General features: G+C 41.5%; 1 protein-coding gene across 3 annotated transcripts in view; it reads left to right on the top strand.

Moving 5' to 3' along the window:
- Positions 1–14,642, top strand: part of necab2 (N-terminal EF-hand calcium binding protein 2) — a 95,101-nt gene extending 80,459 nt beyond the window's left edge. For all 3 annotated transcript variants that reach the window (XM_069172701.1, XM_069172700.1, XM_069172699.1), the window contains 3 exons: positions 5,449–5,526; positions 6,701–6,792; positions 8,165–14,642. In XM_069172701.1, the coding sequence (XP_069028802.1) occupies positions 5,449–5,526; positions 6,701–6,792; positions 8,165–8,193 (199 nt within the window). In that variant the 3' untranslated portion in view covers positions 8,194–14,642. The remainder of the gene's footprint in view (positions 1–5,448; positions 5,527–6,700; positions 6,793–8,164) is intronic.
- The last annotated feature ends 336 nt before the right edge of the window (positions 14,643–14,978 follow it).

Raw genomic sequence — 14,978 nt, 5'->3', positions numbered from 1 at the left:
TCATTGCGTCAAGTATTTCTCCCTGTGGTCTTGGATTGTATCAGTATTATTTCACACCAGAAGCAGGTTCAGTTCAGCTTTGAGTGGGTGTTTCACTGTTATCTTTCCCAATCTTTCTGAAAAACTGCTGTAATTCCCAGGTGGCTTGGATCAGTGAAATACTAATACCGTGACACATACCCAACGCGTATGACATTGTACCTGTAAGATGCTGTCGTCTGATGTTGGAGCTAATATAAACCTCCCGCGCCTCCCACTCGGAGCCTCTGGGAGCTACGAAACAGTCCGGAGAGATTTCTTGAAATCCCACACTCAATATGCTGTATGCAAAGTCCAGACTCATATTCTACATATGCCCTTGGCGAGACTCGACGGTTCTGCCTCTATACTGCAATACTTTTCACATTTTCTACCACAAGTTACTTTAGTCTGAACTGACTGGGGGGAAAAGTCTGCAGAAGGGACACGAACAGAGGTATTAACGACCATATATTGTACAGAATGCAAATTGCTTAGTAGGCACTAATTTAAGGAGACATTTTATGACATGAAAAAACCTTGTTATGTAATGCAAAAAAAATGTAAATGAAGTGGAAACAGCCAACTTTTTTTTGTAAACAGTTGCATCGTTGGTAATAAGATTGATTTTGTCTGCAGTCGTCTTTGGATGCCTCTGCTGTTTCACCGAAGCTTTTAGAAGCATTACCGCCTCCTTCCGGTGGTAGTAATGTGCTTCTACCACGCGCTGGCGAAAACAAAGGAAATTAGATGAAGCCATAGTCGTATAAACTATTAATTAAAATGTTTTTTTAATAACTATCAGAAAATCACCCAAAATAACCCACCAGAAAATCAAACGACATTTGATCCATCGTTTGGACAAAGTCACTGATCATGGCAGTTTTAAATGGAGCCAACAAGACAAACTTTACTTTTGCTTAATGCTTAATGATCAGATAGATCTCAAATAAACACTTTACGTGAAGATTTTGAGCAGTGAATATCTCCGAGTAGTCTTTAATGAGAAAAGATAGCTTCAGCTATAAAGCCAATTGGACCAAGAAGCTATAAACACGGTTCTGTGGTCCGATGAAAACCTTTTGTTTGAAGTCTTTGACACAGTGAAGAAATTAGAGGCAACGTCACGGCCTGGGTTTTATTCTCTGCAGTCTGCCTTGGAAGGGGGAGAAGAGGGAGGGCAACCCTGACAGACGTTTAAGCAATTTTTCTCAGACGAATGGATAAAAAAAAAAAGAAGAAACCCACATAAACTCAAGGCTACTAAATACCGATGTAAAGCAGGATGAATACATGCAGAGAGTTTGTTTTCAGAGCGAGGTCGAAGGGTTTTTACATCTCGGAGCAAAAATACCCAGCAAAGCGAAATAATAAATCCAGATTGTTTTATGTTTTGTACCCACCTCATTCTAATTTAGTTCACCGCATTTTGTGACCGCCCGACACAATACTGGCAGCATATCTTGTAATGTAAAGGTGCGTCTGGGGAGGAGCTGTTTCAGAGCAAATAATATCCCCAAAATCATTTGGCTGGGAGGCGTTGAAACAGCACAGCGGCGTAAAACATGCTGCAGTCTGAGCACGTTGTTCTTCATCGTGTTGCGAGCTGCTGCGCCGTCTCAGGTTCACTGTATTATGGAAAAAGTTGGTTATACTCTCAGTTCTCCAGAGACAAGATATGCGAAGAAAGTTGAAATTGGATCCCCGACCTTTGAATCTCTGCGGTGTGAAACTTCTTCTTTTGCCAGCACGGTCAATTATAAAACCTGTTGTAGCAGCACGTTTGGTAAAATTGCCTGTAAGTCTGTGCGATGCAAACAAACATCACAGTAACACACTGTAATTAGGATTTGTGACAGCATTTGTTTTGTAGTACTTGTCCAATAATTTTGGTCTGAAAGAACCCGCAGTAGTAATGACATCCCTATCAGCCTCAGCTGTGAAACGCAGCTAATTAGCAAACATTATGCGAACGAAGCTCAGTCCCTCCACCAGAGGAACCAGGATCTAAATGAAGTTCCAGGGAGACAGTTTAACCCCCCTGAAAAGGTCCCAGCTCAGGGGGCAGCTCTTTTCTGAAGGTCCAGGAACTCTTTGGGGGGAGTTTGTGGCGCCATACGTCTTTGGTGGAGTACGCTAACGCAGCATTATGACACTGTGCCTTTTTTTTAAAGTCTAATTTGATTTTTCAAGGAGAATTCGTCATGAAATCATTGATTCGGATAAATATTAACTTCCGGTGTTGCTTCAGGTTTGCGACGAGTTTTTTTTTTTTTTAGACAATTCCGCTGAGTCTGCATATTCTATTTGATTATCAGGTTTCCGTTTGTTGGAACACGACTTCTTTCCAGGTCTGCGTTAACCTCAGCAGCTTCCCTACCTAACGGATGAAAAGCCCCAACCTCACACTTTCCTTCTCACTTTGCTCCCGGAGGACGACAAGTATTAAATGTTTCGCTGTGCTCAATAAATAGCGCGCACGCACACACACACACACACACACACACACACACACACACACACACACACACACACACACACACACACACGATTGAGAAGTGCAGGTGCAACACTACCACCACTCTGACGATACCGTCGGGTTTGTTTTTAGCAGTAATTTACACTTGTTGGCTCATCTGTTACTTCATAGTAGATGTGGTAGCAGAACAGTGCTTGTGTGACTCTCCAGTAAACAGTACATGAGAGGCAGAAGAAGGTTTGTTAATGTTGAAGTCTGCTCATTACCTTTTGAATAGACGCCTCTCTCGCCGCCGTGCGCCGTCTTGATCTTTCTGTCTTATGTGCCACTGCGTGCGCCTTCCCTCCCTCTCGCCTCACTTCTTCATTTGAATCTTTCTCGAACTAACCGTAATGTATAAAGTTTGTTTAGTCTCTGCCTTGGCTGCTCATTATCTGTTTTTCTTTCAGGGCGATTACGTGCACAAACACTTTATTATAGCCTCCAGCCGAAGCTCTCCAAACTGGAGTTAATTCTTTTGACGTCCCCCCCCGGGGGGGTGGGAGGTGTCTGGCAGGTAGCAGCTTCCCGTCTCCGCACTGCCCTCTACAGGTTCAGAGCACAATTACAGAGACTCACACACAAAACTGTAGGACCTTTTAAACTGAGTGATTGCATGCCGTAGGCCAAGTAATAAAACTATAAATAAAAAATAAAATTACATTTTCCTTTGAAAAACTTCTAAAAAACATGATAAATAGTCCTATAAATAAACTGTGTCAAATATATTGAATAATAAGTACACTGAGATTATTTTCAGGACTCATTTAACTCATTATTTCATCATTTTTATTTTCATTACTGAACTTCATATTTATTTATTTTTACTGCCTGCTTTTTAAACAAATAAGTTCTTATACCACAGTGTCATTTTTTTCCAGGAGCCATTTTGTTTCATGCCATTTCCTTTTCCTACGTTGAGCCAATCACGCTCCGCCTGCCGCTTTGAAGCAAGTTCGATAACTGCCCGTACTTTTAGCCGGTTAGCACGTGCTGCTGTGAAAACAGTCAAACCTGCGGCTTACGAGCTAAACGTGTCTGACGTCTGAATTACTCCGACGCTGCCTTCGCTTTCGCTGTCAGGAGCTAGTTGGCTACATTTGGTAGCATTTGTTCAGCTGGAGGCCTGTGATTGGCTGACAGGTGACAACTGTCACGACCACTGACGTTACATTGCTAAAACGTGACAATAAAATAAATAAATAAAAGTAAAATGCCATGGTGAAAATAAAAACAGACGTTCCTTATTTATTTTTTGAATGGCTGTATGTGAGACATGTTACGGTTCACTGGTGATTTCAAATCGCCCGTACATGTGAGTGGCTGTTTGTCTTTACGGCCCCCAAAAACAAGAAAGCAGCAGATCGTTTACTGGGCTGGAAGGAGAGTCGAGGCGGCAGCCAGCCGTTGTTTTGTGTTGAGTTTATGTTTTCGGGACAAACAGATATTCCTCTCGCTTAGTAACGGTGTGAAGTTATCCAAGACATGATTCACTCTCTGAGTAACTCTTGTGACTTTTACAAAATGCTTCCAGTACAGTTCCATCATTTCGTGATGGGAAATGTTGCACGTGTGTCCGTTGACACGCTGGAATACAGTGTTAGGACTGCAGAAAGTGTAGAAGCAGTAATCCATCTGGCATGAAAAATAGGACTCGGTCTTGAGATCTTTGATGGAACTCTGATTACATTTTATGTTTTCACTGAACAGATTCTCTATAGAGAAGTTTACCTGTCTGCAGAGTAGAAAAACATGAAATATCATGAGATGAAAAATCAAAACTGGACTTTCACGAAAGAAATATGGATTTTTTTTTTTTTTTTTTGGTGATTTTTTTTTTTTTTTTTTCTTTTTTTGCGAAAGTCTTCTCGCTCTGTGAAAATTGCCTTTTGGAAATTGTAATCTTTGAAAACGGAAATGAAAATTGTGTTTGGGATAAGAGGTACCTTTGGGCAAAGCATGAATACAGGTGCAATTTCATGCAGAAAAAAAAAATTGCACCGCGCAGCCTCATCTGCATAAACACAAACTCAGCTTCACTTCACAGCCAGAAAATTACCCAATATGTGTGAGAGGAAATAACGGACGCGAGAAAATGGGGCTTGATAACTGCTTATTTGTTTTAACGCCGTAAAAGTTAGAACTACTTTTACTTCACTTTTTCCCTCCTGAATTTAAACACTTGCAGACCAGCAGCTTTCATGATAGCAGCTCCAACATGTCCGTGGCTCCAGTTTGACCCCGCAGTCCTTTAAATACGGACCTTGCTGTGAAAAACCGAGTGACACTATTAAAATAGAAATACCCAAAGCTCCCATGTGGATTCCCTCCAGCACTGTGATGAAAACGTACTTTGAGCACGTTGGTGCTCCTCTGGGAGCAATAAGGTGGAGCCTCTGTTCATTACAGAGAACTGTAACCAATAAAACGCCTCAATAACGTCCAGCGTTTCACCCGCCGTTTGCACTGACCCGGTCACACACTGCCTCCTTTCATTATTGCAGGTTTCATTTTTATTGATGTAATTTCCTCTTCTTTTTTTTTTGTATTTATTTTTTCGGTGTGAAGTGCTGACACGTCAATATAGTTCAGGTTGAGATTTCCTGAAATGCAAACTGTAATCTTGCTTTCTTGTTTCTATGTGTCTTTAATGTGCACTTCCTGTGACTGATTGCCCCCCTCCCCCGCCCCCTCTTTCTGACTCTCAACGGCTTCTTGTTTCCTCCCCGCTATATTTGATCCACCTCCTCTATCTTCAAACCAATGTGAACGTGCTTCTCTTGTTCTCACCTCTTCCTCCCTCCACTTGTCATTCTGTCATAACTCTTCACTCCCCTCTCTTTTTGTCTCTGCCGCCTTCACCTCCTCCGTTATCCGCTCATTTCCATTCTCCTCTGTGTCTCTGCTTCCAGCGTGACCGCAGTGCGTCTGCCGGACGGTTTATCCTTCGTCATCTACGAGTTCTGGGACGGCGAGGAGGAGTGGAAGAGGTGGGTTTTCAATACAAGTTTGGCTCAGATATTATTCATAAACACGAAGACCGTTTGCTGACACAGTCGATCAAAAAGGTTCCCGTTGAGCACAAATGGAGAGCAGCGCAGCGATGCGCACGAAGCAGAAACTTTCGTAGGTTACGTCGCTCGATCAACATCAGCACCTGGAGCAGAGGAGCATCCGTTTCCTCTGACGTTGGCGGAGGTCGTGTCACCGTGAATTCGTCCCCCAGAGTCAGACTGTCAACACCGAGTTCCACCGGGACCTTCTGAGGCGTCTGAAGGGGAAAAACATTCGCTGCAAGAAAAACCTGAACTGTGGCGCCAAAATGAAGACGCACGACTTTCAACACGGTTTGTTGCTCCACGTCTTCTTCCTCGCTGGAGTCGGTTTCCTGCAATATTCGTTCTTTTCTCCTCATCTAAGTTCAAGCTGAAAGGTCGTCGTATCGACGGTGAGGAAGAGATCCGGTGCGAATTGCAGACGGTTCACTGGTACTGTCTCCGAACTCTTTGATCGCACCTCCAAACTTTCAATCCTGTCCGAGTGAAGAGCTTTTTGCTTTTCTGTGACTTGTTTGAACATCGATCCGAAGAAACCGGCAGAACGAAGCATCTGTAAACGCTGCCGACGGCCCGTCGCTGCAAAATGCTTTATTCTCAATGCCGAGCCACTGAAAGTATCAAAAGTCATTACCGACTGAGGGCATTCATACGGTTTCTGAAAACGCCTTCGAGTCAGCACTCGGGCTGCTCTGAAAGTTCCCCGGGAGCCGAGCGTGCCGTTCCTCGTTTTCATTGATTGGTGATCGCTCCAAATCAAAGGGAGCGCTCACTTTTCTTCCATTACTGTCACGAGCCTGTTGGAAAGATTCCTGCGTCCACATTTAATTAGCATTCTTCAGCCGTCCGCTCGCTCCCGGAGCTGAAAGCCCTCGAGTTGCGTCAGGTCATCATGATTTAGTGACGGGAGTGAGGAGAGGCTGCTGATCGGAGTTTCTGCTCCAGCGCTCGCAGTGTCTCACTGCCATTAATATTTCAACACCTACACTAAAGGCTAAGGGCCGCTCTAAGCGGTTCGAGGTCGCGTGTGCTTTTCCTGAGTGGCCGTGCAGACGTGTGCGCAGACACACGTGTTGTATGTCTCACTGTGTGTGTGTTTGGGTTCCAGGCACCTCCAGTCGGCCCCCAACAAAGCCTTTCAGCATGTGAAGGTGGACACACTGTGCCAGCCGGAGGCCGTGTCCTCTGTAGCCGTGCCAGGTCAGTGGAAACGCACAAGTTTGTGAACATTTTCTTTGTTTCTACATAAATATGACCATAAAAAAAAACATCAGATTTTCACACAAGTCCCTGAAGTAGATGACGAGAATCCAATTAAACACACCAGATAAAAATGTTAGAACTCGGTCATTTATTTGTTGAGGAAATGAATCCAGTTTACCCGATGGCCCAGGGCCAGCAAAGGTTTACACAGGGCAAGCTGATTGGTCCGTCACTGTCCCATTCAGGATGAAATGATCCATTTATTTGATCAGTCTCGATTGGCAACCATTTTGATAAGTAAAAAAGCCCCAATTTTTGTGCTCCCAGCTTCTGAAATGTGAATATTCTGTAGTTTCCTGTTTTTTTCTTAAGACAGCAAACTCAAACTTTGATGGTTTATTTCATATGCAAAAATTTATTAGTGAAGAAAATAATCGTCAGATGTATTAATAATAAAGATAATTATCGGTTTCAACTATCATGGAATCAAACCCTTTCTGGAGTTTTTTTCTTAAAGTAATTTACACAGGAAAATCGAAGCAGTTTGTTGAAACAAAACTTTATGACAAATGAGCTAAAAAAATAAAAAATAAAAAATAAAAAATAAAAAAAAAAGTTGCTCTTAAAACTAGATTTTGACACGGAGGACGACCAGACATGGTTGATGTTGTCATTTTTCTGATGCATCTGTGACTTCTTAAAGTACAGAGACCCAAATAATGGTGAAGTAAAAACTTAAAGGGACTTTTGAATCCGAGCTTCTGCTTTTACAAGCTGAGAATCAGTTACCAGAATTTATAGGTGATGAATCACCGATGATTTCAACGATAGAAAGAAGAGAAACACTGGGTAGGATATCAGTAATATGAAGAAGATGAAGACATATTGTGATAGAGCACTTGTCCAGAGCAGAATATGGTCTCTTTGTAATCCCCAGACAGTCATCAGTGTTTCTTCAGTACGGAAAAGTCATATTCAACAACTAAAGCGGCCCGGCTTTGATGATATCTCCCCTTTCACAAGGGCTGACGTTGGTGCTCATCCTCTGAGACAGAAAGACCGTCAGTGACTTGGAGCTGATGTTTGTGGCCGACTGCCATTTTTTTGTCATCTCCCTTTTTTTTTTTTTCATCCATCCCTCTTCCACCCTGGCCTCTACTCTCCTCCTCTTCCTCCTCCCTCACACTCTTGTCTCTGCTTTTGCCAAATTACTCCTCCATGTCTCCATTCAATCTGTTCCCTCTCATTTCTCGCTTGTCCTTCACCCCCCCCCTCCCCCCTCCTCCTCCTCCTTTTCCCTCCCTTTCTTTTAAATCTCTTCCCTCTCTAACCCCTCTCTCCCTTTGTCCTCCCTCTCTCCTCCTTGCAGCCGCCTGGTGCAGTGTGAACAGGGACTGAGCATGAAGATATTCAACTACAGGCCAAGACTCCTGGACACTCCCCACTTCTTCTTTACCCCCCCTCTAACCTCCAACCTCCAACCTTCAAACCTTTTCCCACCGCCCTGCGTTTCACCCCCCCCAACCACACTCCTCCTCCTCCTCCTCCTCCTCCTTTAACCCCCACATTCCTCAACTCTTTTTGTAAGTACATGTTTACATAGTGCAAATGAATGGTGTCAACTGCGGTGAAAAATTGAACAAACAGTGCATTTAACAGTGTGAGATTACTTAAAAACATGTTTGCACGGTAGGTTGCTGCAAGAATTTTGGATTATTTCATGTTCATGTTCCCAAGTAGCTTCGAGCCGCTGTGAGGTGGAGTTTTGTTCACGTAGCAAGGACCCCGAGGTCGAGGTCGAGGTCGAGGTCGAGTTTTTCACGTAGCAGTTTTTGGGTTGTCCATTTTGGGAATGCAGCTTTTTTTTTTTCTTTACATGGTGAGCGTTAAAGATGACCACAGACAGCTCACCTGTCATTTTATAGTAGCTACTCGTTTCACATTTGTGACAATAATGCAGGATTTTTTTTTTGGAGGGGGGGGGTTCGTAGCCGACCACATTACTCTCACATCAGCCGTTCTGAACTCGCATCGCTGCGCCGAGTAGACGACGACTCGCTTGCAATCTCAGGAAAAACAGAAAAAGTAAGTTTCCGACAGCTAACATGTGAGCTAGCTAACTTGTTTAACTAACTGGGGTTGTTGGGGTTCAAAAGAGAAGTTTTATGGTGAAACCCATGAAGGCCTTGCAAGCAATGACTGAATACAAAATGGGTAGTTTAGGATTTTCAGAAGAGCGAGCAAGAACTAGCAAAAAGCAGTCACACAGCTCGTGGCTAAAAACATCACCTTATAGACAATATATTCATTTTAATGACCTTCATCTTGCAAACAGAAATCTCAGAGGACTTAAAGGCAGCAATACTGTTAAGATTCTCAAAAATGGTTGGCGATAGCTGATCAAAGACAACATTAGCCTAAACTTTTGCTCCATTTTGCTTTAGAGAAACAACAAAGGCTCCCTTAAGATATAGATATTCTTACCATCTCAGAGAACTGGCATTAAGGTGTAGATGAACTCAAAGATGTTTTCCTGTACGATTAGAAAGAGACAAAAGACTCAAAAAAGTTCTTTCCAAGCCCGTGGTGCCCTCAGAGAACAGCGGCCACTATCGTAACTTCAGCTTTTGAACGTTCACTTACATTAATGCCAGTCTGCCACTTAATTAAGCCACTTTTCAGTATTTTTAGTATTGTTATATATCTGCAAATTTTACAGCTTTATCTTCAGATCCATTTGTGTTTTCTGTTGGGTGAGTTTTGTCTTGTTGAGTTTCCCCACTCAAATATATTTACTGCTTGTACAATGGCTGCTGTGGGAGTAATGTCCATAAAGCTTCATTGAGCGTAAACGTGGCAATAGTTTTTCATGAGCAGCAGAACCACCAACCCCAAATCTCTGTGGAGCCGGATGTCATCATTGATTACTTGCACCATGTAGAGACGGTGACATAACCTGGCACAGAAAACCAGCCGGTAGGGGAGGGGCCAGCCGACATCAGGCCTCACCAGGATTTGTGTATGTAGACACATTTCTATTTCTTTATGTCGCTTAATTTTTCATGAAACACTTTGGGGGTTACGAGCCTAATCCCTGAGCTTTGACTTAAGGGTCATTTCGAAGGGAAAATGTCTGACTTAGAAAAGTCTGCTACCTTGAAAAAGAAAGTAGAGAGAGAGGCAGCACCTCACTGTTCTCCATGCAGCGAAAGTTGGTTTAATTTTTGCCTTTCGTTTGTGTATTAATTGTCTGAATTGGCGATGGGTAGCTTATATTAGCAGTGTGAGTCTAGTAGAGATTGTACATATTAAAATGTGGTTCTATTATGATTATATTTGTATTTATTGATATCTTTTAGTGCTATGGTGCAAAGATTTTTCCTTCGTCGAAGTGGCAGTAGCTTTATAGGTGCTGCGGCTTAACAGTTTGTTTGAATCAGAATAGCTACCATCCGAGACAGATACACCAATCTGAATGACACTGAATATAAAGCCTTAAACATCACCACACGGTCGAGGAGGTTTGAAGAGTTTTCCAATGAGGACTTTTTTCTTTTATGTTTCTAAATTCCCAGTAAGCAGGGAATTCCCTACAAGCAGTTTTTCATTTTAGACCTCCAATTACACAACATCTCTTTCTCAACATTGTGACTGGAAGAACAACTTTGACTTTGACATCGGACTTTAAAACACAGAGAACTGTAGCAGTTAGATGAACCACCTCAGCATCAATATTCTCCAACACATGATCACGTATGTTGCCACTTTTGATCCCGCCTTTAACTGCAGAAAACAAACGCAAAAGAACTCAACAGGAGGACGTAACAGAAAGTTATGGTAAAAGCAAATCGTGGCCATCAGAGTTAAATGCAGGACGCATCTTTGTGGCCTTTAAGGTGCAATCGAAAGGTTCAGAGACTGTGTCCACACCAAACAAAAACCATGACTGATTCAATTCTGGCCACCATCCAACTCAAAGTAGTCTCCACGTTAAACAGCGATACACCACTCCCAGCGCTTCTTTCCTGGAAGTCCTGTTCCAAACAGCAACCATTTAATGAGATTTACCAACTAGGTAGCTCACAATGCAATGGAAGAGTTCAGTCCTCACCTCCTGCGCAGACTTTACATGCTGGCCAAGTAGACTAAAACCTCTACAGTCAATGAATCGGTACACGACTGCAATCACGTCTCCGCAAATTGGCTAAAACGTAATCTGTGCAAACAAAAAACAAATCAGTCAACGGTATTTTCAGATTTTTTTTTTTTGCCACCTTTTCGATGTTTGGCCAAATCCATGTTTTCAAAGGGTTTTTTCCACGCAGTTCAAATGTCACCCATTCACCCTGGTAATGAACGGGGGTCAAATTCAGGTCAAAACCCCACAGACGCCTCCTCACCGCCACCTGTAGGCCCACCACTGTAAAACAATCAGACTCAGAAAGCACAATGTAAAAAATGAGTGGATATTGTGACTCCAACATATATTAGAGGTTAATGAGTATGATGAGAGTATTTAGAGATATATAGTATTACTGTTTATCTGGTTAAAGACTTGTCAATGAATCACTCCTTCTTTATAGTGCTATACTTTCAAAAAAGGTGCCACCTCACTGCTGAGTCTATTTTCTCTCTCTTCATCTGTGAATGGCAGCCAGCCTGCCGTACTGTGGTAGCAGTGAGTGGGGATCAAGCTACACTGATACTAATGTCTATCAAGCATCGTTACCTTTCATTTAGAGCGCCGGGCTGTACTGAGCAGGGCAGGACTGTGTGCCATGTGGAAATGTTGAATATTATTACGTTATTACATATATGCGGTTACAGAAGTATGTGTTACAGTTGGCTCGTAGAAGAGGCATTCAAGGGCATCGCTGCCGTATCTGTGAAATGTCCTTACTAATCTCAGAGTGTCTGTGTTGAAGGTACCCTGTTGAGCTTTTGACCACTAATGGCACTGTGGGGAAAAATGCTCTTCCTGCTTTGTTTGTATGGGATATACATGCCGGTTTCACGCTAACATTGCAGATCCATGTTAAGTGCTGACAAAGTGCCAAGAAATATAGCAATGCAGTGTGTATAACACTGATTCAAACAATGCAGGATATAAAGTGTCAAAAAAAACAAATCAAGAAAATACATTCAGTGGCTTTGTTAGAGCTTAAGTGGGGCTGTTGCTTAGTCATTTAGCATCTAGCTTAGCCGTGGTTTAGAACGGGTAAACTGGAACTTGCAGGGGTTCAACATGCATTGAGGTGCTAAACTGGACCTGAATTCAGAGTCAAAACAAGTATTAACTGCAAGTGTTTCAAAGGAATATGTAAATGTCTGACATTTGACATTAAATTACCAAAAATGTAAATAACATGCAGACATTGTACCAAACTTTTCAAATATTAAAAGACATAAATGGAAAAATACAGTTTCTGGAACCTCGAGTAGAGCTGGGTACCAAACTTTAATACTTTTATGGACCTGATCAAATTTCTTTGGTACTATCTACTACAAAAAATGTCTTGTCATTTGGTACCAAATGTATTTGCCTCGGTTTCATCCACACTAACACACACTAACAATGTCTGTAAATTGTAGCTACAGAAAAGCAACCTGGGTTACACTCTCCCCCTCTAAACTGCATGAAAAAGAATTACTAAATTACTAATTACTAACTAACTACTAAATATTTGTACCACACTGTAAAGAATTTTATAAAATTGATGCTGAAAAATGAAAAAGGTTTCGTGCAGACACCATGTTTTTCTTTGGCTGGGTTGACATTAAAACCAGTTTTAGAAAACACGGCTGCAGTTTAAACTTTAGCGTCCGTGGACACAGATATGAGATGACTGTTTTTCTTCCAGGCAAACCTATCCTGAACCTCGAACTGCAGAGCTAATGACACAGTGACAGCACCAAAGCTTTTCAGACTTTAACACTGACTGTAAACACAAAAGAAACCTCAACAGGGCACCTTTAACCTCCCACTTGTTTAAAAAAAAAACCTAAAAAGAAATGCACTCTTGTGCCACAACAAACTGTGTCAAACCTTGTTTGCATTCAAGAAGGAGCTGCCGTACTCTCAATAGAAACATAAAGCCATATTGCATGGATTGGTGTTTACCTGTCAGTGACCTATTATACCGATAGCCATAGCTTCACAGGACTCCAGCGCCCCGCTGAGTGCAGCCCGCCTGCTCTAATCGAGGCTTCTCCTTTCGTGTACGTTGAAGCCCAGCTCGGTTGGGTTGTGTATATGAGGTAGATAGTGAGTCAGAAATGCCAATACTGTTCCCTGTTGATACATTCCTGAATGTCCCTCAGACTGTGCAACCTGTTCTTTTTTCTATCCTCCTACTCCTCAGTGCAGCCTGTGCTTCGTCATACAATGAAAGAGTTGTGCCATTGAAAATGCGGTGAAACCGGTCTGGGTCGAATGTTTCCTGGCGACGGCAAGCCCTTTAAATGTTTGAGGTCGACTATCCTGAATTGACTTTACAGATATCAATAACTTCCTTTTGACTAGTCGTAAAAACATTTTGAGGGGTCAGAATCTTTATTCAGGGTATCCATAACATCCCTCTGAATAGTCCAAATGAACCTTTTTGAGATCCACAATGACATTCTTCTCAGACAAATTACATTTATGTGTACAGAGTTGCTCGTTACAGATATATCTAATGTTTTTTTTGACTAGTCGTAATTACATTATGACTAGTTCGAATTTTTTTCCAAAGTATCTATAACGTCATTCTGACTTGTCAAAACGACGGAGATATCTGTTAACTCAGCTTTGGTAATATTAAAATTTCAGATTTCCACAATAATTTTCTTCCAGGACAAAAGACGACTCATTCGCCATTCGTGTTTTTGGGGTTTCTCATTACAGATATTTGCAACATCAATTCGCCAAGTCAAAAAATGTAATTGAAGATATGTACAATTTAATTATGACTATTTCTAATTTCAATTTGAGATATTTATTGCATCATTTTGACAAATCGCGATTAACCTTCTGACTCGTTAAAACTTTAACATATCTGAAAAAGGACAGTGTGTATATCTTGAATTAAAGGGAATTAAAGATAACTTGAGCTGCAATTACAACTGGTCCAAATTTATTTAAAGATATCTTCGATTACAGATTCCTTTGTGGCGAAACGACCTAAAGATATCTGAAATGTTCTTTTTGACTTGGAGTAACCTGAATTATGGATTTCTGCAATACATATCCAGTGTAAATATTAAATGTTAAAAGGGCTTGCCATACATAAACATAAAAAGATGACACAGCAGGGGACAGACAGTGTGACTTCCTGTAGACAACATTCAGTTTCAGGAAACATGTCACCAGGTTTACCTCAACAAATGTTGTCAAATGATACCAAGCAAGTCAGGAATTTTGCCAAAACTGACCGACGTCAACGCCGTAACTCTTCCCTTCTATGGCTGTGTTTTTTTCTATCCTTCAACTGAGTGCATGTCAACTGAATGTCCAGTAACTTCTTTGCTGTAGTATTAGGCAATGCTACTCTTCAATGGGTTTTGTGCATTTCTTACCTTCTTCTTTCTTTTCTAGTATTCCTACGAAGGAGACCGAGACAAAAATCTATTATATAAATAAAATATATGACTAGAAAAATGGCATACAAGAATGAACATTCACTTTTATGGCAATGTTTAATGAAATATTAATTCTTAATGTATGTTTCCGTAAAACTGCTTTCTCTTCTTAAGTGTAGAGACTTATTGCAGGGATGCAAGTATTATATTTGGTCTTTAAAGAATATCTTGTTGAAATTCTAGATGATGTAGAGTGATGCAATTCAATAAAACTATGAAACTGAAAACTGTGCTCTGTGGCTTTTATATTTATTGCTGCCGGCGCTTTTTTCTTCCAGCTGAACGGTTGTGGGAGATGTGTGATTAATTTGAACTTTTAGACATTTGGTTCCACAATGTGGCTTTAAACAGGGACTTTCCCCTTTCATCTGATCTGCATCTATAGAACACAAATCATACTTTTCACTCTTTTATCATTGCTACAAAAGCTTAAATTAGTAGATTTTGTCCATTATCTGTTTGTCCCTCTACACTCTATCTCACTTCTGCCTGCACCTCAATTCCATGCCATTTTGGTGACCCAAAAAATGTGCTATTACTTGTGATAAAAAAGAATATTGAAA

This window comes from Embiotoca jacksoni, unplaced genomic scaffold, assembly GCF_022577435.1.
Source record: "Embiotoca jacksoni isolate LCO1_2020_lvr unplaced genomic scaffold, fEmbJac1.0.p SCAF_55, whole genome shotgun sequence".
Classification (NCBI taxonomy): Eukaryota; Metazoa; Chordata; class Actinopteri; family Embiotocidae; genus Embiotoca; species Embiotoca jacksoni.
The sequence above is the reverse complement of the archived record's forward strand: the minus strand, read 5'-3'. Positions and strand labels throughout refer to the sequence as shown.